Source organism: Neoarius graeffei, chromosome 17 (assembly GCF_027579695.1).
Source record: "Neoarius graeffei isolate fNeoGra1 chromosome 17, fNeoGra1.pri, whole genome shotgun sequence".
Lineage (NCBI taxonomy): Eukaryota > Metazoa > Chordata > Actinopteri > Siluriformes > Ariidae > Neoarius > Neoarius graeffei.
In genome coordinates this window covers 43017724-43044960 of record NC_083585.1, presented here as the reverse complement: position 1 = coordinate 43044960, position 27237 = coordinate 43017724, and the positions used below count along the sequence as shown (strand labels likewise).

The window sequence follows — 27237 nt, the reverse complement described above, 5'->3', positions numbered from 1 at the left end:
AGGAGGGACCTTCACAAAGCAAGAACGAAATTCAATATGTTATGGACCTGCGCGCAAAACTCCACACGCTCACCCACCTAACCCAGGAGAATTTGTGGCAGGCCCAGGAATGGCAAGCCCGCCTGTACAACAAGGGTACGCGCCTTAGAGAGTTCACCCAGGGAGATAAAGTACTCGTACTGTTGCCCACTTCGAGCTCCAAATTGATCGCCAAGTGGCAAGGGCCCTTTGAGGTCACACGGCGAGTCGGGGACATCGACTATGAGGTGAGGCGAACGGACAGGGGTGGGGCACTACAAATTTACCATCTCAACCTGCTTAAACTCTGGAACGAGGAGGTCCCCGTGGTGTTGGTGGTTCCGGAGAAGGCGGAGCTGGGACCGGAGGTTCAAAAGAGGGTATTGGCATCACCCACCTCTCCGGTCCCCTGTGGAGACCACCTCTCCTCGACCCAACTCACGGAGGTCTCCCAGTTGCAGACCGAGTTTTCGGATGTGTTCTCGCCCCTGGCCGGTTGCACCAACCTCATAGAGCACCACATAGAGACGCCCCCGGGGGTAGTAGTGCGTAGCCGCCCTTACAGATTACCTGAACACAAAAAAAAGGTAGTTCAGGAAGAACTTGAGACCATGCTGGAAATGGGCATCGCCGAGGAGTCCCACAGTGACTGCAGCAGCCCGGTGGTCTTGGTACCCAAGGCCGACAGGTCAGTCCGGTTCTGTGTGGACTACAGAAAAGTCAATGCAGTGTCTAAATTCGATGCGTACCTGATGCCTCGTATTGATGAGTTGCTCGATCAACTCGGCACTGTTCACTTTTATTCGACGCTGGATTTGATGAAGGGATATTGGCAGATCCCCTTGACTCCACTATCCCGAGAGAAAACGGCCTTTTCCACACCGTTTGGTTTACACCAATTCGTCACCCTTCCGTTTGGGCTGTTTGGGGCACCCGCTACGTTTCAGCGGCTGATGGACAGGGTCCTCCGCCCTCACGCCACGTATGCGGCCGCCTATCTGGATGATATTATCATCTATAGTAATGATTGGCAGAGACACCTCGAACATCTGAGGGCCGTCCTTAGGTCGCTGAGACGAGCGGGGCTCACAGCCAACCCAAAGAAGTGTGCGATTGGGCGGGTGGAAGTACGGTATCTGGGCTTCCACTTGGGCAACGGGCAGGTGCATCCCCAAATTAATAAGACAGCAGCAATTGCAGCCTGCCCGAGGCCCAAGACCAAAAAGGGGGTAAGGCAGTTCCTGGGGCTGGCTGGCTATTACCGTAGGTTTATACCTAATTATTCGGACATCACCAGCCTGCTGACTGACCTCACTAAAAAGGGGGCACCAGATCCGGTCCAGTGGACGGAGCAATGCCAGCGGGCTTTTTCTGAAGTGAAGGCTGCACTGTGTGGGGGGCCACTTTTACACTCCACTGACTTTTCTCTCTCCTTTGTGTTGCAGACCGATGCGTCGGACAGAGGGCTGGGGGCTGTTTTGTCCCAGGAGGTGGAGGGGGAGGACCGCCCCGTCCTGTACATTAGCAGGAAGCTGTCAGTGCATGAGGGGTGCTACAGCACCATTGAAAAGGAGTGTCTGGCGATCAAGTGGGCGGTCCTCGCCCTCTGTTACTACCTGCTGGGGCACCCTTTCACCCTCTGTTCGGACCACGCGCCCCTCCAGTGGCTCCACCGGATGAAAGATGCCAATGCGCGGATCACCCGTTGGTATCTGGCACTCCAACCCTTCAATTTCAAGGTGGTCCACAGGCCGGGGGCGCAGATGGTCGTGGCAGACTTCCTCTCCCATCGGGGGGGGGGGGGGGGGGGGAGTCGGCTGCAGGCCGGACGGCCGCCCGGCCTGAGTCGGGCAGTGGGGGTATGTGGCAGCAGGGGCGTGGTCAAGCGCCGGTCTGTGACAGGAGGGCGGAGTCAGGGAAGGCAAGTGGCAGAAATCACTACACCTGATGGCAATTAACCTGTGTTTGTGTGTCTTCCCAGTGACCGCGCCCTATTTAAGGAGGGGGAGCGAGAGCAGAGGGGAGCTTCCCTGGATGAGACGCTAGTGTGTGTGTCTCTGTATGTTCCCAAGATATTGTTAGACTGAAAAGTGTGGCAATAAAGCCTTTTGTTACACCTGATCTCTGTCCTGCCATCCTCTGTGCTCCACCCACACGTTCGAACGGAGTACACATGTCAAACAAATAGAAAGCCAACCAGAGATCTGAAAGTCAAGGAGAAGGGACTGTCAGAGAAGGGGGCTGAGCACACATCCTTGGGGGGCCCCTGTGTTCAGTATGATGGTGCTGGATGTGTTGCTGCCAACCCGGACTGCCTGTGGTCTTCCGGTCAGGAAGTCCAGCTACCAGTTGCAGAGGGAGGTGTTTAGTCCTAGACAGTCCAGTTTCTGTATCAGCTGCTGGGGGATGATTGTGTTAAATGCTGAACTAAAGTCTAAGAACAGCATCCGCATGTAATAAGAGTCCTTGGTGTCCAGGTGAGTGAGAGCTGAGTGGAGAGCGGTGGAGATTGCATCATCAGTGGACCGATTGGCCCGATATGCAAATTGGTACAGGTCCATGGAGGGAGGGAGGATGGATTTGATGTGCTGCATGACTAACTGCTCGAAGCACTTCATAATGATGGGGGTCAGTGCCACAGGGCGGTAGTCATTGAAGCAGGATGGAGAGGCCTTCTTTGGAACAGGGATGATGGTGGTGCTCTTGAAGCAGGTGGGGACAACAGCTTGGCTCAGGAAGGTGTTGATGTCCGTGAGCACTTCTGTGAGCTCCTCTGCACAGTCCTTTAGCACATGACCTGGAATGTTGTCAGGCCCTACAGCTTTGTGGGTGTTGATCCTGGAGAGGGATCTCCTCACACTGGCTGGAGACAGGGACAGCACCTGGTCATCCAGAAGGGGTGGTGTCTTCTGTGTAGGCATGCTGTTGTCGGCTTCAAACCGTCCAAAGAAGTTGTTTAGACTGTTCAGCAGAGTGATGTCCTTGTCACAGGTCTGTGGTTGAGGTTTATAGTCCGTGATGGTCTGTATCCCCTGCCACAGGCTCCTTGTGTCTCTGCTGTCAGTGAAATGATGGGCTATCCTGCTGCTGTACTGCTTCTTTGCTAGTCTGATGCCACGGGACAAGTTGGCTCTTGCTGATCTCAGACCAGCCTCATCACCTGCTCTGAAAGCAGCGTTCCGGGCTTTCAGTAACTGATAGACTTCCCCTGTCAGCCCCGGTTTGAGTGTATTTGAATAGTGTGGTAGTGTCTTAGTGCTATTTTGAATTTATGTTTGAAAGTTTTAAGTGAAAGTTTACAATTGAATTATCTGGAAAGTGACTGATTTTGATAGAGTTTTAAGGTTTAAAGTGAAAGATTACTAGTGAGTGTATTTTGGTAGTACTAAAATTTTGCATTCGAGTGAATTTCTTTGTGGAGTATATTTTGATAGTATGGTAGTATTTATAGTGCCATTTTTAAATTTTGTTTGAAAACTTTCAAAGTTTACAAATGAGCAAATTCCTTTGATGCATTGCAATAGGATTTTGATAGGATTTCTAGTGCTTTTTAAACATTCTGTTGGAAAGTGTTTAGTGAAAGAGATGCATTTTAGTAGTACTAATACAGTGCAGTATTTATTTAATTGAGTTGCTACTATTTTGGTCAAATCTTATTAAAATTTAATTTATATATGATATTATAGTTCTCTGCATTTTTACATGAGCTTACAGAAGGAAAACACATTTGATGCAATCCAAAAATACTTTCATTCACTGTGACTATTTTAAGAAATTATAAGCATTCTTCTAAAGCATCACTTGTGTTATTTTCTGTGGGTCTCTGTATGTATACAATATTCAGGCATGAGATTTTTCAGCTAAAAGTCTGATTTAAGACTTCCGTTTCATTGTTATTATATTAAAATTCAAGATGAGTATTATTTCAGATTTTTCACTCTGAGCTCTCTCATGCCTGATACATGAATCCCATAATCTAGAGTAATTGATAGAACAATATCAACAATTCAAAAACTCTTTAATTGTATAAATTTCAAATGGTTTGCAATTAATTGGGATCCACTGTTTTTATCGTTTCAACTGCGCATCATACCCTCATCCAATTGAAAAGGTCGTTCATGCACTTTTCTCCCCCAGGAGAATTTTGAAAAGTGGGCAAGTATGGAGCGCTGGGAACACAACACTTTGCACATGCAGAAAAGCCCAAATCACCCTGTATCACGACGGAAAAAGCCCAAATTCAGAAATACAGGGTGTAGCCCAAATTATATAATTGAAAGTTTTGGGTTGTGCACACCAAGTCCAGTAAGTTGTCACGTCTTGTTGGAAAGTCCACATGTTGATGTAATTTGGGCAGTAAAACCTTTAAATCTGCGTGATTGAAGTCTGCTGCTGTGATGAGGAATCCGTCTGGGTAAGCTGTCTGTTGTTCACTGATGGCCTGGTAGAGTTCATTGGGTGCCTTGCTCCTAACGTAATGCTGGTGTTAGCAGTGTGAGGGATGTAAACAGCGATAAGCAGAATCGATGTAAACTCCCTCGGTAGGTAGAAGGGTCGGCACTTGATGATGATAAACTCCGCCAGCAGAGAACAGTGTTTGTGCACAACGGTAACATTCTGGCACCAAGCGTCGCTGATGTAAACACACACTCCTCCGCCGTGAGTCTTGCCTCCTTCCATCACGGTAGCATGTTAGCCCGGCTAGCTGGATCGCAGAGTCCGGGATGTTGTCATTCAGCCAGGATTCCGTAAAGATGAAAACACAACAGTCCCCCACATCATGTAGCGCAGATCTCATTATCTATTTTGTTGTCTAGTAAGCGTACACTGGCCAGAATGAGGGATGGTATCGCAGGGCTAGCGGCTAACCTAGATGCTTCACACCGCTTCCGGCGCCTGCTCTCTGGGTGAGACACAGCAGGTGAGTCCGGTGATGTAGTAGTCCGGCGAGTAGGCCCAGGCCTCGAAGTTCCTCGATGACTTTCTGGTCCAAGACGAGATCCAGCCCTCCATCCATTATCTGTAGCCTATCCCAGCTGACTACGGGCGAGAGGTAGGGTAGGGTACACCCTGGACCAAGGGCGTAGGTTTGGTATAAACACTGGTGGGGACATAAACCCAATGCCAATTAACCCCCAGTGCTGTCAACATTAGAGGATCACAATATTTTGCTCTGTTGTGTTCCACCAAAAGAGTATCCATCATCTCTGCAAAGTCCAGACTTTTTAAAATTTGAAGTTCAGAACTGTAGTAACTCATCTCATCTCATTATCTCTAGCCTCTTTACCCTGTTCTACAGGGTCACAGGCAAGCTGGAGCCTATCCCAGCTGACTACGGGCAAAAGGCGGGGTACACCCTGGACAAGTCGCCAGGTCATCACAGGGCTGACACATAGACACAGACAACCATTCACACTCACATTCACACCTATGGTCAATTTAGAGTCACCAGTTAACCTAACCTGCATGTCTTTGGACGGTGGGGGAAACCGGAGCACCCGGAAGAAACCCACGCGGACACGGGGAGAACATGCAAACTCCACACAGAAAGGCCTTCGCAGCTGGCCACGGGAAAAGTTTTTAGAAAAGTTTTTAGCCACCGCTTTCAAATGAAGCCCCTCGAAAACCAATCAGTTCAGAGTATTATGTACTCGGTATGTGACGTTTTCAAAAGAGAGGCGGAGGAACCAAAAATTTCTGATCAAGAAGGCGGAGGCTGTTTTGTTTATTATGTGAAAATGTTTGATTTGATTAAAAGGTGTCTGGGCCACGAACAATGTCCACATCACTATCGGGTTATTGTTGTTTACATGTGTCGTGTTACACGAACTCGATCAGGGCTCTGCAGGTCTTAACTGAAGCACTTCAAATTAGCGGGTTGCTAAAGTTTGCAGGCACTTCATAAGCAACAATAGGTGCAATATTAGCCAACATTAGCACAGTTTGATATGATTTAATAATGTTTTTGTGACCTTAATGAACACCAGTTGTTGTCAGTATCAAGTCGGATTGTTATTTAAATACCACACAAACTTAGAAAACAGTCATATTCGTATGTTGTTGTTTTTACGAACTGTTGTTAACTGATTCATTTAATGAGCTAATTTAACGTTACATTCTTCTAGGACAGTTTGCTAGCTAGCAGCCAGTTACTGCACTGCAACCGCACTTGCTAATTGACATGGTAGCAATCTAGCTGTTTTTGCGACCACGCCTCCAGAGCGAATATTCATGAGCGAATTTTGCATGGTGTTTCGCCCAGTGGAAACCTACAGTAACCCTTTGTGTACCGCACACTGAATGTGATTTTTTTTTTCTTCAATCAGAAATCTTGGTAGGGACATATCAGCTGTCATTTGATGTTGGTAGGGACACGTCCATACCCAATTCTACGCTGAAGCCCTGGAAAAGTCACCAGATCATCACAGGGCTGACACACAGAGACAAACAACCATTCACACTCGCATTCACACCTACGGTCAATTTAGAGCCACCAGTTAACCTAACCTGCATGTCTTTGGACTGGGGGGGAAACCGGAGCACCCGGAGGAAACCCACGCAGACGCAGGAGAACATGCAAACTCCACACAGAAAGGCCTCCTGGGCTCGAACCCAGGACCTTGCTATGAAGCGACCAGTGGCATGCACAGATAGACACGAGGTGGTGCTCAAGCACCTGCCCCTCTGCCCTCTGTCCAAAAAAGTGCCCTTTTGAAATTTTTTTTTTTACAGCTTACTGAGGCCAATGTCGACATGATCTTTTAGAAAAGCCGCGGCATTAAAAGCGTGTGTGAAAATAATGTCCCAATGTGTGCCCCCTCCGCACACACACCGGACCTCTGTCTCTCTTGCTCTGTCACGTGAACAAGCGTGCAGTGCATTCAATGTGAGGTTGCAGCAGCATAGCGTCCTGGAAGCCACGGCCTTGTCGTAGCGCAGACAACACATCGGGCAGTCAGTCAGCTCTTCCCCTGCCCCACCAGCCAGGTAACACATGAATTGAGTGAAAATGTATTGTTTGCCCTCTAAGCCCAAGCTGTAATTATTTTGTGGTGAAGTACCCCGTCGCATACAGAAACAACTGCACATAAGTATTATATTTTTTGCTAGACCATTTTCAGATTTAGGAAAACAAAAATTTCTTTTTCTATTTTGTTCAACTAGAGATTCCTGGCAAAGTCAAAAAGCCTTGATGTAATAAATTAACATTAAGTGGTTGTTTTACACCTTTAAAAACTAAAACGGGTCAGTGGCGACCCGAACACAAGAGGAGGGTTAAATCTCAGACTTTTATAATAAGGTGTTCCACATGCGCAAAAAAGTGCCCTTTTTCCCCCCAGAGCACTTGCCCCCCAAAATGTCTGTGCACGCCACTGGAAGCGACAGTGCTAATCACTACACCACCGTGCTGCCCTCCAAGACAAGATGTTTGGTCATATTTCCTATAGCCAGAAGGCAGTGGCGATGATCTCATGTGACCAATATTGTCGGTGCACTACTCGCACATGTGCATAGACATAAAGCACAGAGATATACACTACTTTATGGTAGAGTATTTATTCATTAAAAGTCCACTGATTTACAAGTAATGTAAATATGCTTTTTTTTTTTTAAAAAAAAGTGTTTGTAAAATTGAAGTATTGAGGGTATTACCCGTGATGATATTACCCTTTTACTTTTGAAGATAAAATTGATTTAGGTTTATAAAATATGACAATAGGACATGTTTGTATGAATGATTTTTTGATGTTTGATGATTTGCAGTTGTTTGTAGGTGTGCAGCTACATTCTGTCTACTTGTCTAATGGACACTAGACAAGTTTATTACAATTAATTACCAGGAGCAAGTAATTTGTTTATTAATATTGGCTTATAAAAGCGACTTGTAATCTTAGGTTTGTGTTTGAGAAAACGTTTCACCCAACAGATACCAGACTGCAAATTGTTTTCTTTTCTTTAAATAATTAAAATAGATGTTTGTGAGGAGAACATATTTTCACTTCTCTTTTTTTGTGCTAAAATAGAATGGTGAGAAAGTGTGAAGAGGTGGTGGGCATGTTATTTAGATTTTCATATCTGGAACAATTTCTAATGTTATATGTATGTTATATATATATATTTTTTTTGTTACAATCTTTAGTAAAAAAATTTTAGGTATCCTTTTTTAAAACACTCCATTCTCTCATAATAAAATGCACTAGTTGTGTTCTGTAAATTCACTCGTTGTGTACTGTATATAACAACGGTTCAAAAAATTCTGGATAACTGCCAGGGGTGGTGAGAATCACCATGGTGCTTCTAAGGAATGCCCATGTGTAGGAGACACTCATAGGAAAGGGTCATTTCATGGTAGACACTGTGTTAATCTGCTTGCTGCCAAGAAAAATACAATACTGTGACTAGTTATGTTTCTCACTATGCCCGCTGAGTATGCCTCGTAGTCTGCACATAGCTGGTGTTACTGTGGGATGTGAGACAATAACTGCATGCGAAGCATCATTAAAAGAATAAGGAGTCTATTTATAGTAGGTAAAACCAATTCCAGCCCCAGAGCTGTGTCTTAAATGCATTGAACTAATCCAAGAACAATGACATGGAAACATCACTCAAACACATTAGCGGCACCAGTGTTGTAACTGAACGTGCTAAATGAGTGCTGATCATTGAATGTGCTCATATTTTTGGTGATTGGTGAACTGAATCAGTTTGCAACTAATGAATGTGACATGAGCATTGTTCACTCTGGTAAGACTGGACAACACTCATAAACCAGAAGTTCCCTACTAGAAGGTGGTGTCAATACACCAAAAAGCTGCTTGGCAAAAAAAAAAAATCAGAAAAAGATGAACAACTGTTCTATGTCAGCACCCAAGTCACAGATTACATATGTAAACCAATCTGTTTTGAGTTGTCCTACTTTATGACACGTTAAGTGGTAAAACATACAGTATACCCACATTGGTCCTCATTTATGCTACAAATGTACAACAGAAAACTGGGCGTATGGTCATTTCCACGCAAAACTCGGCACAAAGTATATAGGCTATACATATCACAGATGTATCAATTAAATATTCAAACATCAGCTGGATTTCAATTCTGGATGACACCACTGTTGACTGCAGGAATAATTTCTTTCCATACTGCATTTTTCTGACTTCCTGTGACACTTTTCAGGCTGCCAAATAGAAATAATTAATTCAGTTGGACTTGCGACATTAGAGATTCTATTTTGAGGGCAGCGAAGTTTCCCTTCTTGTCCATATTATGCCTCCCCATGTTGTAAAGTTTAGGGGCACAGACTCTAACAGAGGTGTATATTGGGATTTTAGAGAGACGCATGATGCCATCAAGGTGACATTTCTTCCCGGGAAGTCCATACTTATTTGAGCAGAACAATGCCAGGCATCATTCTGCAGGGACTACAACTGTGTGGCTTTGTAGAAACAGAGTGCATCTGCTTGACTGGCCTGCTACCAGTCCAGATCTGTCTCCTATTGAGGATGTATGGCACATCAGGAAGGGGAGAATCAGACAATGGTGACCACAGACTGTTGAGCAGCTGAAGTCTTGTATCACACAAGAATAGACAAAAATTCAAATTGCAAAACTGCAACAGTTAGTATCCTCAGATTCCAAACAGTTAAAAAGTGTTATTAAAAGCAAAGGTGATGTCATACAATGGGAAAAATGCCTTTGTTCGAACTTTTTTTGAGTGTGTTGCAGGCATCAAATTCTAATTTCATTTATATTTACAAAATACAATTAACTTGGTCAGTAAAACAAATGAATTTTTTTTCTTGAAAATCTTTCTTCTCACTGATTATTGTTTTTCTTGCATTTTGGAAAATATCCCAACTTTTCTGGAAATAGAGTTTCTACACTTGGAAATCTGCAATGATTTCTACACTTGGATCTATGCTGGTTTCTATGCTATGTTGATAAAAGAGGGCCATTGTTTTTTCTTGGCTTTTAAAAGTAATCCCCGTCTGTGATTCTACAGTAAGATACAGTAAATTGTTTAGTTTGGGAAGTGGTAGTGATTGGGGTTGGGGAGGGATGGGTCAGAAGAGATTCTACTGAAAAAGAATGGCTCATTAAAAATTTCAGAAGAAATTAATGTAAAAAGCTTCTCACTGGAACTTTTTATTTTTCATTTTTCCCCCTTTGTATTTCTTTTTGGGATTGTATGATTTGATGTTTGTTCTTTGTTTGAATGTTCTTTGTTTGAATGTTTTGTCCGCTGGTTGTAAAGTAAAATAAAGTAAAGTGGTGCTTGAAAGTTTGTGAATAAGTCCAGGGTGGTGTTGCCTGGTGGCATCGTGGTGGCTGTGTAGGCGGTGTGGGACATGCCTTCATGTACCTTTTGGTGGGACTGTGGACAGCTACGCCACTGGAATTACATCCTGACCCTCTTTGGGTGGACTTTATTTTTATTTTTTTCTCTAATTGTAAAGTGACCTTGGGCATGAGAAAGGTGCTATATAAATTATTATTATTATTATTATTATTATTATTAACTACATTTTTGGGGGCTGTGATCTATAACTGTGAACTAGTTCCATTTTAATCTGTGTGAACTGAATTTGAGCTTGCATTTGTTAAGTGTGAACTTTCATAACACTGAGTGGCACATAGTCAGAAGCCCATTGGTTGATTATATAGTGTGAGATGTGAAATACTGTAGCACTGAAGCAGGACCCAACCTGGCAGGAGAATAAGCAGTGTGTGTTTTGCCTACTGAGAAACATGGAGCAAGTTTATAGAGATCACTAATGAACAGCGTAGTGGGTGATAGCTAATTTGGCTAGTAGTGTTAATGATTGGACTTGAGATTAATGGGTACCAAGCAATGCTCTAGTATTTCACTAGGAAGGGGCTCACAATGAATAAAATATACACTCAATGTGACAGAAAAGAAATGTTTGGCAGCTTTGTCTGAAAGTGACAATCTGCTAAGTGGGTGGCTCTATATGGTCTGATGTGTGGTCTCAAGAAGAAAAGTTTTTTTTTGTTTGTTTTGTTTTTTTACAAATGCTATGCCATATGTAATTTTCTGCCTTTTCTGGAAGGTATTGGAGTTGTAATTCTGGTCATAAATTAAAACATTCATAAATTAAAAATAAATTAAAACATATTTCGAAGTCGAGGCGGCACAGTGGTGTACTAGTTAGCACTATCGCCTCACAGCAAGAAGGTCCTGGCCAACAAGGGCCTTTCTGTGTGGAGTTTGGATGTTCTCCCTGTGTCCACGTGGGTTTGTTCTGGGTGCTCCGGTTTCCCCCCCAGTCCAAAGACATGCAGGTTAGGTTAATTGGTGGCTCTAAATTGACTGTAGGTGTGAATGTGAGTGTGAATGGTTGTCTGTGTCTATGTGTCAGCCCTGTGATGACCTGGCGACTTGTCCAGGGTGTACCCCGCCTTTCGCCCGTAGTCAGCTGGGATAGGCTCCAGCTTGCCTGCGACCCTGTAGAAGGATAAAGCAGCTAGAGATAATGAGATGAGATGAATGAGATAAATTGACCGTAGGTGTGAATGTGAGTGTGAATGGTTGCTTGTCTCTATGTGTCAGCCCTGTGATGACCTGGCGACTTGTCCAGGATGTACCCCACCTCTCGCCCATAGTCAGCTGGGATAGGCTCCAGCTTGCCTGCGACCATGTACAGGATAAATGGCTACAGATAATGGATGGATGGATGGATGGATGGATGGATGGATGGATGGATATTTTGAAGTCAGATGATTTAATGACATTTCTCAATGCAATTAATCTTGCACAGAACAAATGCTGTATTCTCAGAAAATTGTCTTATAATTTCATTAACATTATATCATGTCCATCCTGGAGTTGACAGGTCTGTTTATCTGCATTCATTTAGGCCTGAGAACATGAAATGTTTGCTGCTCCTGGATATAATACTTTATGGTACAGTGTGGTTCTAACTTAAATACTGTTTTTATATAGCATAACAATAGTTATGAACATAAGAATGAACTAACATACCAATTCTTGCACACAGGCATCCTGTTTAACAACACCTGGGCCTGGAAAGTTTACATGCCAGCCAGGATTCGTGGTCTACAAAAATCCTGCCTTGTTATACCATGTTCATTCACGTATTCATCCTATCCACCTACTAACCCTGATAGGATAGTGTGGTATCAGTATGTTAACCGTGGATATCCTTTAGTGTATGACAGTTGGTGCCCCACTTCAGTGATTGATAAGTACAGAGGAAAAACCAGCTTGTTTAAGAAGACATACAGGGACTGCAGTCTACTGATTAAGGACCTTAGTCTTTCCCACAGCCAAGACCGACTGTATACTTGGGTAGACCCAGAACATATTGGGAAGAGCACTTACAGATTTTATGATGTCACTACTCTAATTCACGTTGATTGTAAGTGTTACAATTACTTACCATCTACTTCCTATTTAGTCCATTCCTTTACAATACAGTTGACAGTTAAACAGTCATTTTTGTGTGAAAATTGAGTTTTTATTTGCTACTGGAGCTTTGCTACAGTTAATATTTAGAAGATAAAAGCAATTTTATCTGATACATTTCTGTCTTTTTTCTGTCCCTTTTGAACGAGGCAGCATATGCACAAAATCCTTCTCTTGACATTACTGGAGGTCATAGAATTGGGGAAAGTATTACAGTTCACTGCAAAACATATCACACATGTCCTGACCAACCCCCCTCTCTAAGTCTGAGTGGAATAGAAAACATATCCTGCAGAAAAGACAACCGGTACATTAGTAATGGCGAATGGGAAATCAGATTAACATGCACAGGAGTTGTTCAATCTGAAAGACAAGACGTTAAATGTTCTGTTAGACACAGCGGTGGCCTCTCTGCGTCCACTACAAGAATACATAATGCAGAGTGTAAGTAATATTTTTACACTGTATATTTCTGAATGCAATGTATTGTCCATTTAAAAAAAACTGCATTGCGATGTGTATTGTCAAACATGCATTTACAAAAAACCCCAACCTGTTTTAGTGCCATTTTTGTTGTTGTCTATTGTCTTAGATAATGCCTTTGTTATTTATTGTAGGTTCCATTGATAACATCAGGATTACTCCTAATTCTTACACAGAGTTTCTGGAGGGTGTGGAACAAGACATTGTTTGCTCCGTTATATACATGTGCTCCAACAACAAACCTCAGATGTTTTGGGATGGCGAAAGGTTACATGGAAGCACAACTTATATTAGAAAACAGGGAATGCAACATGAAGCTAGATCCACACTAAAGTTCACAGCAAAGGCTGCTGATCATGACAAAACCATTACCTGCCGAAGTGAATTTAAAGGAAATTTTCAAAGAGTGCAGATTACTTTAAGAGTCAAGAGTGAGTAAGAATTTCTGGAGTTAAGAACATTTTAGTCCCATGTATCCCTACTTTTGCTTCTTCTCACTTTCTTGACATGTACACACATAACTTGTAAATGTATTTAGTATAAATATACAGGTGATTTTAGAAAATCGTGCGCACTGATTGGTCGAGAAATTCAGATTATTTCTCAGTAATCAACTCGAGCGACTCTGCAAAATGGTGGCCAATCACTATGTCACCATAAGTGAAGAAAAATGACAAATTATGAAAGAAAATGTTGTTCCTAAAAGCACGAAAGATACTACGAAGTTTGGTCTAAAAATGTTCAAAGGTAAAGTGGAATTGTGATTTATTTTATCGATTTCAAAACAAAGTCTTTTACGTATGTGAGTCGGCACAGATAAGTGACACAAGTCTGCGCGCATGCTGCAAGTCTGTGCGCATTACATTTGCATGCCGCTTTTGAAGTTTGAAATAAATTATTCTTTAATATGATTTTTAAATTTCTTTTTTCAATAATCACCTGTGTATTTATAGTAAAACAATTATCTGCCTCAGGCTCAGTGAATATCAGTGAATAATAACCTCGACTTCGTCTTGGTTATTATTCACTCATATTTGCTTCACCTTTGGCGAATAATTGTTAATTAGCATTTCTTTTGATTGTTAATTAATATGAATTTGCATAAGATAACTCATAAGATATAAATGCTTAACATTAGGGCTACAGGTAGGGCTAACAGTTTTATGTGTTTCTGTTGTGCCACTCAGAAGCTGGTTTTGCTCATTTTTGTTAGGATTCCTGGATATTTAGTATGGCATCATGAAAAAGGATAATGAATATTTATGTGTATTTTTTTTTTTAGGGTCAGTGGGCTCACTTGACTGGACTGTCAGAATTCCCAGCACAATTATTGGTGTCCGAGGTTCCTGTGTGGTCATTCCCTGCAATTATGAATTCAAAAACTCCCAGCGTCGTAGTGCTGACGTGAAATGGTATAAACTCTCCAATACAGTTTATCATCTGGTGTATGACCAATCAACATACAATATCATTGATCAGTTCAAAGGAAAGACAAGTTTATATGGATCCGCAAATGACAAAAGCTGCAGCTTAAAGATCCAGCCGCTTGGGATAGAATATCATCAGGCAAGACTGTTTCCCTGGATGGACCAAAAGCCTACTGAAGCATACCACCGAGCAAATGTTAATGATGTGTCTATTGCCCTTGAGGTGACAGGTATGCTCAGTGCTTTCAGTAGGTATACTTATATAGTAATATAATATACAATATATCAAATTTCTTACATTAATAATAATAATAATAATAATAATAATAATAATAGAAAATTTAGTATGCTGTTAATGTTAGTAGGATTTTTAAGTACAAACAAAATCATAGATGACGTACACTCATGGGCACTTTATTAGGAACACCTGTACACGTACGCATTCATGCAATTATCTAATCAGCCAATTGTGTGGCAGCAGCACAATGCATAAAATAATGCAGATATGAGCCAGCAGCTTCAGGTAATGTTCATATCAACCGTCAGATTTATTTATTTTTTTTTGGTGGGGGGTGATTTTCATGTGGCATGAATGTTGGTACCAGATGGGCTGGTTTGCGTATTTCTATAACTGCTGATCTGGAACTTTCACACACAAATGTCTCTAGAGTTTACACAAAATGGTGCAATTAAAAAAAATATCCAGTGAGTGGCAGTTCTATGGACAGAAGTGCCTTGTTGATGAGAGGTGAAGAGAGAATGGGTAGACTGGTTCGAGCTGACAGTAATTCAGATAACCACTCTGTGCAGTTGTGGTGAGCAGAAAAGTATCTTAGAATACAAAAGTCAAACTCTGAGGCAGATAGGCTACAATAAGATCACATCTGTGTAAGATATGGCTATTTCAAACATCCAACAAGTGTAACAGAGCAAAGAGGAGTACCTGTAAAGGTATTTTTAGAAAACAAAATATATCCCAGTCAAACGGTAACATACTTTTGTATATTTTTTTTCTGTTTTGTCTTTTAAAGATACTGTTGAGAAACCACAGGTAGAACTTCTTGGCATAGCTAAAGTTGGCGAGCCTGTAACCTTATACTGCAGTGTGTTCCACACCTGTCCTTCATCACCCCCAACACTGAGCTTGAGTATATCACGTGGATCTTCTCGTCTTACACAAACACCCCAACATAATGGGAAATGGAAAGAGACCATGACGATTACATGGACAGTTGAGGAAAATGATAAGTCTGTTACTTGTACTGTGAGTTACACAGGTGGACAGAAATCAAATACTGAAATCAGTCTTAATCCTTTATGTGAGTCTGAATCAATGCACAATTTCAGCATGTAAAAGTATTATTCGAGTAAAATTATTCTAGTAAAATTACATCTGTTTTTGTATCATTTTGTTCTTGTGTATTATCTTATATAATGCCTTTATTATCTGTTATAGGTCCCATTGATCAAGCCCAGATTACTCCTGATTCAAACACAGAGTTTCTTGAGGGTGTGGAACAAGCCATGGTTTGCTCTGTTACATACACATGTGCCAAAGACCGACCTTACATGATTTGGATTGGTGAACAGTTACCTGGCAGCACATTTTCTATAACAAAGCAGGAAACAAAGCAGAAAGCTAGCTCCATATTGAAGTTCACGCCAAAAGCTAGTGATCATGGCAAGACCATTACCTGCCAAGCAGATTTTAAAGGGAATGTTCAAACAGTGGAAATCACTTTAAGAGTTCAAAGTGAGTAAGAACTTTGGTGGTAAGGCCTTGTATTTGCCTGTATCTTTAGTTTTCCTTTTTGTCCTTCATGTCCATCATTCAGCACATTCTCATGATTGCCAAATGATAAGAATTTTCATCAGCCAGCTCAAGTTATGAATCCTTAAGGTTAAGGCTAAAAGCGAGCTAGTTGTATGAAAAAGGAGACTCTTGCTCATTCTTGTTAGGATCCCTTGATATTTTGTATAACATTATTTAAAAAATGCACATATAATAACATATGTATTTTTATTACAGGGTCAATGGGCTCACTTGACTGGAGTTTCACAATGCCCCAGACAATTACTGGTGTCCGAGGTTCCTGTGTGGTCATTCCTTGCCATTATGAATTCAAAAACTCCCAGCGTAGTAGTGCTGGCGTGAAATGGTATAAACTCTCCAATACAGGTTATCCTCTGGTGTATGACCAATCAACACGCAATATCATTAATCGGTTCAAAGGAAAGACAAGTTTATATGGATCCGCAAATGACAAAAACTGCAGTTTGAAGATCCAGCCGCTTGAAATGCAGCATAATCAGGAAAAACTGTTTCCCTGGATGGACCCAAATGCTATCGAATCATACCACAGCAAAAATTTTGATCATGTAACTATTACCCTTGAGGTGACAGGTAAGATCACTTAATACAATTAATACATTATATAATGATATAATCGTTATTATGATAATATAAAAGTATTTAATATATGTATATCAGTTAATATATAATATATGACATCCATATCTGTTAAATATCCATATAATATTTATTGCATGTCTATTTATTACTTACTTTGTTAATTTATTAATTACTAAATAAATGCCACCTATTATTTTTGCCTTGTAAATATGTTTTGCATCACTCATAAATAATATGTTTACCTTTTAAAGATATTGTTGAGAAACCACAGGCAGATCTTCTTAGCATAGCTAAAGTTGGCGAGCCCATAACCTTGTCCTGCAGTGTGTTCCACACCTGTCCTCCATCACCCCCAACACTGAGCTTGAGTATATCACGTGGGTCTTCACGTTTAATACACACACCTGTTCATGATGGGAAATGGAAGGCAACCAAAGAGATTACATGGACCGTTGAGGAAAATGATAAGTCTGTTACTTGTACTGTGAGTTATGCAGGTGGACAGACATCAAAAACTGAAATCAGTCTCAATCCTTTATGTGAGTCTGAAACAATAAGCATTGATTTTAACTCAAAAAGTCCTGTGTGTCAGATTGTTAGCTTCACATCAGTCTTTTTTTTTCTTTAATGAACCTCACTATTTTTCTCAGGTGACTTTCACAAACCTGTAATAAGTTCAACTCAAGACGAGACTATGGAAGGAATCGAGAAGAGCTTTACTTGTACTGTGAACCACACATGTCAAAAAGAAAAACCAAAAATAATCTGGAACTACCAAAACATGCCAGTTTTTGTTCAAACGCAGAAGGTTTCCTCCTCCAGTTGGAAAACAGTTTCCACTTTAAAACTGAAAGCATCAAGGGATGACCATGGAAAGACATTAACCTGCACAGCTCAAACTACAGAAGGAGAGACTTCAGATCATGTTACTTTAAAAGTAAAACGTAAGTTAGTTTGCATTGTTTGGTTCCAAATCCAAAGGGGGAAAAAGAAAACCCCACCTGTACTAGCTGCAGTCCAGCCCTGGTCATCAACAAGAAGTAGCCAAAAATTAGTAACTGTTCACTTTTTTAGTAGTAGTTTTTGGTTCACTTCTGTCTTGAATATTAAAAACACTTATCTCATATGAATATTTTTGAATTAATGCTCAAAAGTATCCTACTCACTGCATGCTGCATTATTTGTTCTTTATTGAAGGGGGGATGTTTTCACTGGACTGGACATACTCAATGCCCAGTAAGATCACAGGCCTCCAAGGCTCCTGCCTAGTCATTCCCTGCAGCTTTGAGTTCAAAACAGAAAAACTTAGCAACGTTGAGGTGAAATGGTACCTATACTCCACGACAGAGTACCCTTTAGTGTATGCCTCAGATAGTAAGAATGTCAACAAATTATTTGGCGAGACAACACTGTATGGATTACCTAGTGAGAAAAATTGCAGTTTGGAAATCAAGCAACTTAATATGCAGCATAACGGGCGTAGACTCTACCCCTGGATGGATCCAAAATCAGTTCACACATTTCACAAGGAAAATTACTATGATCAATCTGTTGAACTCCAAATAACAGGTAGTGCTAATTATTTTTATCGAGACACTTTACATGACCAAGGAGTGTTTGAGCTTGATTCCAGTCTCCTGTTTGCTTTTGACAGAACAAGCCAATAAACCAAAACTAAGTATTACCGGCATACCAAGAGTGGGAGAGCAAGTCACAGTGTCATGTAGTGTCCTGCATACCTGTCCACCCAATCCTCCAAGTCTGTCTGTGGGGAAAGCACTTGAGACTGACATTACTGTACACACTCCAGTGCAGGATGGCTTTTGGGAGCTCATGAGGGTGCACACATTTATAATTAAGGAAGAGGAGAAAACTGTTACATGCAAAGCCACATTCCATGGCGGACAGACATCAGAAACACAAGTCAATCTCAATGCTCAGTGTAAGTAATAAAGCCTGGACAACAGGCTGATGTACTCCTTCTGATTATTGCAAATGTTGTCTTGATTTCACACTGGTCTTAAACAATTACCTTTCCATTATCACCCAATGGGGTAGAGGGTGTAAAGTCAAATATTTACCCCTCTAACTACTCAAAGTACAGTTGTTACTCCCCAATTTAAAATGGCAAATATGTTCAATATTCCATCCATCCATCCACTGTCTGTAACAGTTTATCCTGTGCAGGGTCGCAGGCAAGAATTGGAGCCTATCCCAGCTGACTATGGGTGAGAGGCAGGGTACACCCTGGACAAGTCACCAGATCATCACAGGTCTGACACATAGAGACAAACAACCATTCACACTCACATTCACACCTACAGTCAATTTAGAGTCACCAGTTAACCTAACCTGCATGTCTTTGGACTGTGGGGGAAACCGGAGCACCCAGAGGAAACCCACGCAGACACGGGGAGAACATGCAAACTCCACACAGAAAGGCCCTTGTCAGCCACTGGGCTTGAACCCAGAACCTTCTTGCTGTGAGGTGACAGTACTAACAACTACACCACCATGCCGCCCATGTTCAATATTTATGACCCCAAATCCTGTGTGGACAGTAGTGCAGCAGGTAGTACTGCTGTATCATGGCTCCAGGGTCCCTAGACTAATCCTGAGTGGAGTCTGTATGGAGTTTCACATTTTCCAAAAACATGCAGATAGATGGGTTGGCTATAGCCCCTTTTACACAGCCTGTTCAAGGCAGGAATCTTACACCTTTATTTTGCCTCCTGTTCTGTATAAAACGTCCAAATGCAGAATGGGGGTCTGTGTTGTTCTGCCTCTGATCCGGAACGATTGATAGTATCCGAGCCGGAATATGATGTTATATTATAGGCAAACCCTGTAGTGTGGGGGCATTCTGAGAAAACCCCCCCCCACACACACACACACACACACACTCTATCAAATGTGCATTTACATTTGCAATATCTTTATAAATGGTTAACAGGATTGTATACATTTCACACGGCCCTGGCTTATTCCCCATTTTACAGCTTCTCAGAGCAGCAATTGTAACCATATATCACTTCAATATTAGAATTTATTTCTCCTTACATGTTTGATGGATGTACTACAACTGTTAGCAAGTTGCATCATACAATAGTCATAATGACAATATACAATGCATCATGACCAAACAACTAAAAAGAATTTTGCCATATGGTGTTTCAACATAAGTAAACGTTCACAGTATTGACACTACAATATGAGGAAATATTGCGATATGATATTCATACAGGCGGCACAGTGGTGTAGTGGTTAGCACTGTCGCCTCACAGCAAGAAGGTCCTGGGTTTGAGCCCAGTGGCCGACAAGGGCCTTTCTATATGGAATTTGTATGTTCTCCCCGTGTCTGCGTGGGTTTCCTCCGGGTGCTCCGGTTTCCCCCACAGTCCAAAGACATGCAGGTTAGGCTAATTGCTGGCTCTAAATTGACCGTAGGTGTCAATGTGAGTGTGAATGGTTTGTCTCTATGTGTTAGCCCTGTGATGACCTGGCAACTTGTTCAGGGTGTACCCCGCCTCTCGCCCATAGTCAGCTGGGATAGGCTCCAGTTTGCCCGCGACCCTGCACAGGATAAGCGGTTATGGAGAATGGATGGATATTCATACAGCTATATCCTCTGACTAAATTTCTAGTATTTTCATTGCATGTACTCTTATAAAGGTGTATAATTTTATTTCAGGTACCTATAAGGATATAATTATTGATCCCGAGGTAGCCGATGTTGTAGAGGGTGTTGGAAATAACTTCACCTGCACAGTTTTCCATTCTTGCAAGGGTCAGCCTCCAGCTTTCACCTGGAACTACAAAGACATACCAGAGACTGTGGGGACTAAAAAAGGCCCATCATTATCCTGGGCCACCTCCTCCAATATATTATATATAGCTTCATTGGAGGATGATGGCAAGAAACTGATTTGCACTGCAACATTTCCTGGAGGAGAGATCACAACTTCCATTGTTTTACAGGTTCAAAGTGAGTGACTCCAAATTCATGACTGTATGATTAAAGACATTTACCATTTATTTAACATAATTTGTGGTTTGTGTTAATTTCTAGGATACATTCCAAAGGTGGTGGATCCATTTGAGAATGACAGTATGTGTTTTTTTTTCTCTTTTTATACTTTATCAGTATAAGACTTAATAATAATAATAATAATAATAATAATAATAAATTCTTGATTTCAGCTCTCCACGTTTTAGAGGCAAATGTGGTGCCCAGGATCAGTGCTTTGACCCGCTCATGTGTGGTGATCCCCTGTACCTTCCAGACTGGTGATATGCCTATTACACGCCTTCGAGGTCTGTGGTACAGCAGTACTGGCGAATATGTTTTCCACACTGGACAGTACAATGTTATGGACAACTTTAAGGGTCGCACACGACTTCTGGGGAATCCAGATGAACAGAACTGCACTTTAGAGATTGATAATGTCCAAGCTCATGACAATGGGCCATTCTGTTTCCGTGCAGAAAAAGACAACGATAAGTACAGCTTCAACCACAGCTGTGTGTTCATCATCATGAAAGGTGAAAGTTGTAACAGAACACACAGACGTTTTATGATGTTATGTGCATGCTTTTTTAAGCCACCAGCAATAAACCCAGTTGTGTTTTAAAAGTGCTCTCTTGTACAACCATTAAGTTATGGTTATATGCATATAGTATAAGAACAAGAAACAGTTTGATGAATGTCCTTGTCTTTCTTTGAATGCAGTATCTCCTGACAAGCCTGTGATATCAGCTCTTCCCGAGGAGATGGAGCCAGGAAAGCGATTCACAATACACTGTTCTGTCAATCATACATGTTCCTCACATCCCCCAACTATCACATGGAATGTTCAGGCTGCCAGAGAAGTGGTAAGCCATGTGGAGAAAAGTGCAGGCAAATGGGAAACAACCTCCACAATTACCTTCATCCCAACTGGCTATGAACAAGAAGACAATCTTGTTTGTCGAGCCTCTTTCTGGAAGGGAAAGAACCAAGAAAGCTCAACCTTACTGAGTGTGAAACGTGAGTATGGAAAAATCCTTCAGCTTAGATTTATTTGTTTAAAATGTGCTGCTATGAGTTATTATATGACTTGTATCTACTTTTTTGTTTGTTTGTTTTTAGGATTTGAAGGACTGGGTATGGACAGCATAGGACTTTATATAATTCTGCCTTTGGTTTCATTATTGCTTTTTTGTATTGCTGCTGGAATTATCATCTACAAGAGAAGAGTCCAAAAGTAAGGTTTTATATTTATATCTTCATGTTCTTTTAATGTTGAAATATTGAACTTATTTATTAATACTGAAATATTGAACCTTCAACTGCAGGAAAACGAGTGATGAAGCAACACCTGAAAGAAGGCAAGAATTTGTTTTAACTGAAAATTGTTTATATTAAGAAATGCAAATGTAGAAAAGTTATTCAAGTAAAGTAAATCTGTATTATTTTTTCTGTTTAAATAGAAGATCAATTTGGAGCCAAATTTCCAGGTAAGAGCAAACTCTTTTTTTTTTTAAACACAATCTGGGAACAATTTTAAAAACACAGTATCGTGATAAACTAGAACCTTATTGGAATTACTGTAAGCATGATGTGTGAAGATTATGATTTTTTTCATAGCTGTGTGAGTATGTGAATATTACAGTACAGTGATACATATTGTCCTTTAACGTAAGTGACAAAAAAAAATCTATTTTTTATGGTTGACCAAAAGCCAAAACAGCAGTATGGTGGTGTAGTGGTTAGTCCTGTCAGCTCACAGCAAGAAGGTTCTGAGTTCAAGACTCACGGCCGACAGGGGTCTTTCTGTGTGGAGTTTACTTTGCATGTTCGCCCTGTGTCTGCGTGGGTTTCTTCTAGGTGCTGTGGTTTCTCCAAAGACATGCAGTTAGGTTAATTGGCTACTCAAATGATGGTATGTCTGGGGAAGCTGCGATAGATCTAGCAAGCTGGCAGTCGATGAAGTGTGCTCACGATAGATGCAGACAGCCTTATAAGAGGCTCGCAACTGATAGGCCAATTGGCCTACAGGGCAAAGAAAAAAAGCAGAAACAGTGCAGATATTATTTATATTGTGATAATTTTCTGTCACAATTATTGTCACGCAAAACATATTTGTGCTCCATCCATTTCCAAAAATAAAACACTGAAAATGATCTTTTTCATGTCTTCATCTTGCATTCTAAAGGAGATACGATAGGACTGCAAATTGGCTAAGCTCTTCTGGTGAAACCAGGTATATACTGAAGAGAATTTGTGCCAAATCTTTGTATTTGTTACTGGGAAATTATTAGAATGTTAAAAATATAACGTTGTTAATATGATCAACAGAGCACCTCCAAGGCCACCGAAACCAGAGAAAAGGTATAGTTTGTTGTATGGAACTCACACTTAACTGGGTAACTAAAATATTGTAAAATAAACAATGATACTGAAAAGCTTTATGTGTGATAATTTTAGGCGCAGCATCTGGAGCAGGTTTTCCAGGTGATTATCTTCCATATTCTTATGTGTTTGTGTTATGATTTTATTATCACAAGCATTTAGCTGAAAATACAAATTTTCCCATCATCATCATCATTTTTCATTTACAGAAGAGGTCCAGTGACCAATACAGATCTGACTGTTCAGTACAAGTAGGTGATACTTCTTTTAACACACAAAACCCCTTTATAGCATACATTATGGTACAACATGGTTGATGTTAGAAAAACAAAACGACCTGCATGTGATATTGTTGAGCTGTAAATATGTTTGAAATTACATTAATCCTTCAATTTATGTGTAAATTGGGTGTCTGTGAAACTATGTTCATTTTCGAATATATATTGATCGAAACTCATGTGTTTATGTGATTTCTCCACCCTGCCGCCTCTCTCAGCTCCTCCCCGACCTCCCTCTCTCAGCCCCTTGCCCACTTTTCAGCATTTTTCAAAATGATGCAGTGGGTGGAGTTAGGCTCAGAGCTGGTGTGTGTGTGTGTGTGTGTGTGTGTGTGTGTGTGTGTGTTATGAAAAGATATACAGTCCCCTCTGAACATCTTGGAACGGAAATGCTACTTATATTATTTTTGCTCAATATTGAAGACATTTGGTTTTGAGGTCAAAAGATAAATATAGGACAATGGGTCAGAATTTCAGCTTTCGTATCATCATATTTACATTTGGATGAGTTACACAACTTAAAATATAAAGCCTTTGGTGGCTCATTCAATTTTTAGGTGAGCAAAAGCATTGGAACGGATATCTTAAAGAAAATTAAAGTAAATAACACTTAATATTTGGTTGCATATCCTTTATTTGCAAAAACTGCATCAAGCCGGAGACCCGGTGACCAATCTTTTGCGTTCTTCTTTTGTGATGCTTTTCCAGGCTTGTACAGCAGCTTCTTTCAGTTGTTGATAGTTTTTGGAATGTGTGTTCCTTCAGTTTCCTCTTCAGGAGGTGAAATGCATGCTGAATTGGGCTAAGTAATGGTGATTGACTTGGCCAGTCTAAAACCTTCCACTTTTTTTTTTTTTTTGCAAATCTCCTAATGAAGTCCTTTGTTGCATTGGCAGTGTGTTTTTGGTCACTGTCTTGCTGCATGATGAAGTTCCCCACAAGTAGATTGGATCCATTTCTCTGTGAATTGTCAGACAGAATATTCCTGTAGCCCTATAAATTCCATTTGTTTACTCTTTTGAACAAAATAATGTAGTCCTCACAGGAAAAATCCAGGGCTCAAGTAGACATTCAGCGCTATTAACTGGTTAAGCAGTCAATCTAATAGGACACGCCTGGGCAAAGAGAAATATTTTTGATTACTTGAAAAATCGGTGTGTTCAAACAAAAGGTGCTATGTTCCAAGTTGTTTAATAAATCTAGATGTAAATATTGGAAATGAAAGCTGAAATTATGATCTGTTGTCTCATTAATTCTTTGATCTCAAACCCAAATGTCTTCCATGTAAAACAAAATGGAAGTTGGAATTGTTGTTCCAATACTTTTGGAGAGAACTATGTATATGAACCTGACCAACAAGATCAGGTCCATCTGTATTTGTTAGTTTGCTTTAAATGTATTAAAACTTATAAACATCTCACTCACTTCTTACAGCTTGTCCCACTTACGTGTGTGGGTTTGCTACCATGTGGACCCTATTGATCCACGTGTCATATTAATTGGACCCTAGTTTTACGCCCTTCCTTCTGCAACGCTCCCATTTCCAGACTTGGGAAACAACCATTCATACACACATTCACACCTATGGGCAATTTAGAGTAGCCATAACGTATAAACATCTATGTATTGTAAATTTGTGTAAAATAAGTCATAAATGATGAGTTGGTTTTTACACATGGTTTTATTTTAAAGATCACAAATAGTCAATGAAAATGTAACTTTTATTTACAGGGTAAACACTGTCAGTACAGCAGCCACATCTGCAGGATATTCAAAACCTCACTTTCCATCACCAAAGAGGTACAGTATGTTCTCTTTAATAGTTTCCATGAATGAAATTAATAGTTTCAGTTCTGAAATCAGATAAGACCTTCAGTACTTAAGCTTATTATACATAGAGCGTCAATTTCTTCTTTGCTTATTTCTGCTATATAAAAAAAAAACTATAAAGAAACATAGTTAATAAATAACACGTGTTTGAACAGTTTAAAAATACATTCAATATTGTAAGTTATCTCACTCTGTCATCTCTATCTGTCTGCCTCTGTGTGTTTATTTTTCTCCTTTTGTACATTATGCATCACAGCGAACCGAGAAGAGGTGGCCTCTTAACAGTGAGTATATTATATATTATTTATATGAGCAATTCTGTTTATAATCCTTTTAGGACTACCACAAATATTCCAACTAGTTCATTAAACAGTTATCTGTTCTGTTCAGCTGAGTGCATTTTTAAAGTTCTGAGTCTGTATGCTTATTTTGACCCCCCCATCCATCCTCTGCAGCATTATGATGAGTGAGATTTCACCAACGTCGCAGATTTCAAAATGCAATGATAACAGAAGAGTCTGTGCAGAAGGAGTGAAATACTGTTTTATCTTTAAGACTTGGCTTATGCTTGGATCTTATGCAGTTTTTAGTTTGTAGCAGATGTTTTGTGATGCTAGACAAAATAATGTAAAAAAAAAAAAAAGAGCTTGAGATACTGAGAATCATGTAATAAGATATTCCAAAGTATATTATTCATATTTTATTATTCACTTTTCAGACATATGTATGCATGTTGGCAATGCATAATGATTATTATTCTATCCACACTCACTGGATATGAGCAATTGCACACTCTGATTGGCTACTCTACTACTAGGCTATCGGCTCATATACCGTGATTAGAGAAAAACAAAACTGCAGAATGCTTTGCTGAACCAACCGTGGATGAAATAAAAACTCTACTTGAAAACAAAACCCTGAGAAATACAAAAAAAGCAACAAAATATGGAATAAAAGTATTTAATGGCAAGAATGCATCTTTTTATTTTTCAAAAATTATTATAGCATTTTTCACAAATTGCTACTGTCATTTCGCTGGTTTGATTACATTCTAAGCAGAAATTATTTTGTCAGACGTTTTGTATAAAGTTATTTATCGAATTTGCAAAAAATCATAAAAATGCTCCGTTTCTCAAAATCCAGTGAATGTGGATAGAATAAAACAGTTATTCCACTCAATCTTGTCGTACATGGCTTATAGCCAACTCGGCGCTACACACCTCATCAGCTATCAGCTCATATATGACTCAATTTCGTGGAATAATTGTTAAATATATACTATTTTATAGCATATTGTATCTGACAGCTTCTTTCTGCATTATGTCATATGCATGTGGAATGATATTGTGCGCTGAATAAAGATTGGAACATTAGTTAATGGCTAATTTAATCCTTCATTCACAGTAAAATATATGTCCCTAATAAGATCTAAAATATCACGTTATGGGAATGTTTCAGTGTTTAACCATTTACAAATTACCACCACAAGCATGTAGACTCTTACATATACAAGAATCATGGTGATAGTCTATATCAGGGGTTAAAGCACAGGCAGTGGCGATCCTAGAGTGATTTACTCCCCGGGCGAAACCCCCTGCTGGCGCGTCTTTTTTTTTTTTCGGGGGGTTTTTTGGGGGGACCTTTTTTTGGGGGGGGACCGTTTTTTTTTTTTCGCGCTCGTGCCGCCCCCCGCGTTGGGCTCTGTATTAGCCAACAGAATGTTAACAGCTTTACATGGTCGTTTAAACATTTCTCGTCGTGTGTTGTACGTCGCGGACACGGCCCGTTATAAATTTGCTGTTACCAGAATGGCAATGATCAAGTCGTAATGTATTACTTAAGACTCTGTGTAATGTCATAGTAGTGTAGTACTATGGTAGTAAAGTCTTTTTGATGACTAGTACAACGTTCCGCTGGCGGGATTGTGCATGTTATGGGGCTACGACAAG

The 27237-nt window shown here is 40.5% G+C and overlaps 1 protein-coding gene across 1 annotated transcript in view; it reads left to right on the top strand.

Annotated features, from left to right (window-relative positions):
• LOC132864736 (uncharacterized) overlaps nucleotides 1–26618 on the top strand; it is a 34818-nt gene extending 8200 nt beyond the window's left edge. The window contains exons 2-27 of the mRNA XM_060898151.1: nucleotides 11898–11944; nucleotides 12039–12419; nucleotides 12620–12910; nucleotides 13084–13380; nucleotides 14232–14606; nucleotides 15408–15695; nucleotides 15833–16129; nucleotides 16406–16780; nucleotides 17041–17328; nucleotides 17440–17733; nucleotides 17987–18358; nucleotides 18444–18731; nucleotides 20481–20774; nucleotides 20859–20897; nucleotides 20990–21331; nucleotides 21519–21815; nucleotides 21918–22032; nucleotides 22124–22156; nucleotides 22259–22285; nucleotides 22984–23031; nucleotides 23127–23159; nucleotides 23256–23282; nucleotides 23390–23431; nucleotides 25190–25258; nucleotides 25545–25572; nucleotides 25744–26618. Coding sequence (XP_060754134.1) covers nucleotides 11908–11944; nucleotides 12039–12419; nucleotides 12620–12910; nucleotides 13084–13380; nucleotides 14232–14606; nucleotides 15408–15695; nucleotides 15833–16129; nucleotides 16406–16780; nucleotides 17041–17328; nucleotides 17440–17733; nucleotides 17987–18358; nucleotides 18444–18731; nucleotides 20481–20774; nucleotides 20859–20897; nucleotides 20990–21331; nucleotides 21519–21815; nucleotides 21918–22032; nucleotides 22124–22156; nucleotides 22259–22285; nucleotides 22984–23031; nucleotides 23127–23159; nucleotides 23256–23282; nucleotides 23390–23431; nucleotides 25190–25258; nucleotides 25545–25572; nucleotides 25744–25758 — 4992 coding nt within the window. The 5' untranslated portion in view covers nucleotides 11898–11907 and the 3' untranslated portion in view covers nucleotides 25759–26618. The remainder of the gene's footprint in view (nucleotides 1–11897; nucleotides 11945–12038; nucleotides 12420–12619; nucleotides 12911–13083; nucleotides 13381–14231; nucleotides 14607–15407; nucleotides 15696–15832; nucleotides 16130–16405; nucleotides 16781–17040; nucleotides 17329–17439; nucleotides 17734–17986; nucleotides 18359–18443; nucleotides 18732–20480; nucleotides 20775–20858; nucleotides 20898–20989; nucleotides 21332–21518; nucleotides 21816–21917; nucleotides 22033–22123; nucleotides 22157–22258; nucleotides 22286–22983; nucleotides 23032–23126; nucleotides 23160–23255; nucleotides 23283–23389; nucleotides 23432–25189; nucleotides 25259–25544; nucleotides 25573–25743) is intronic.
• The last annotated feature ends 619 nt before the right edge of the window (nucleotides 26619–27237 follow it).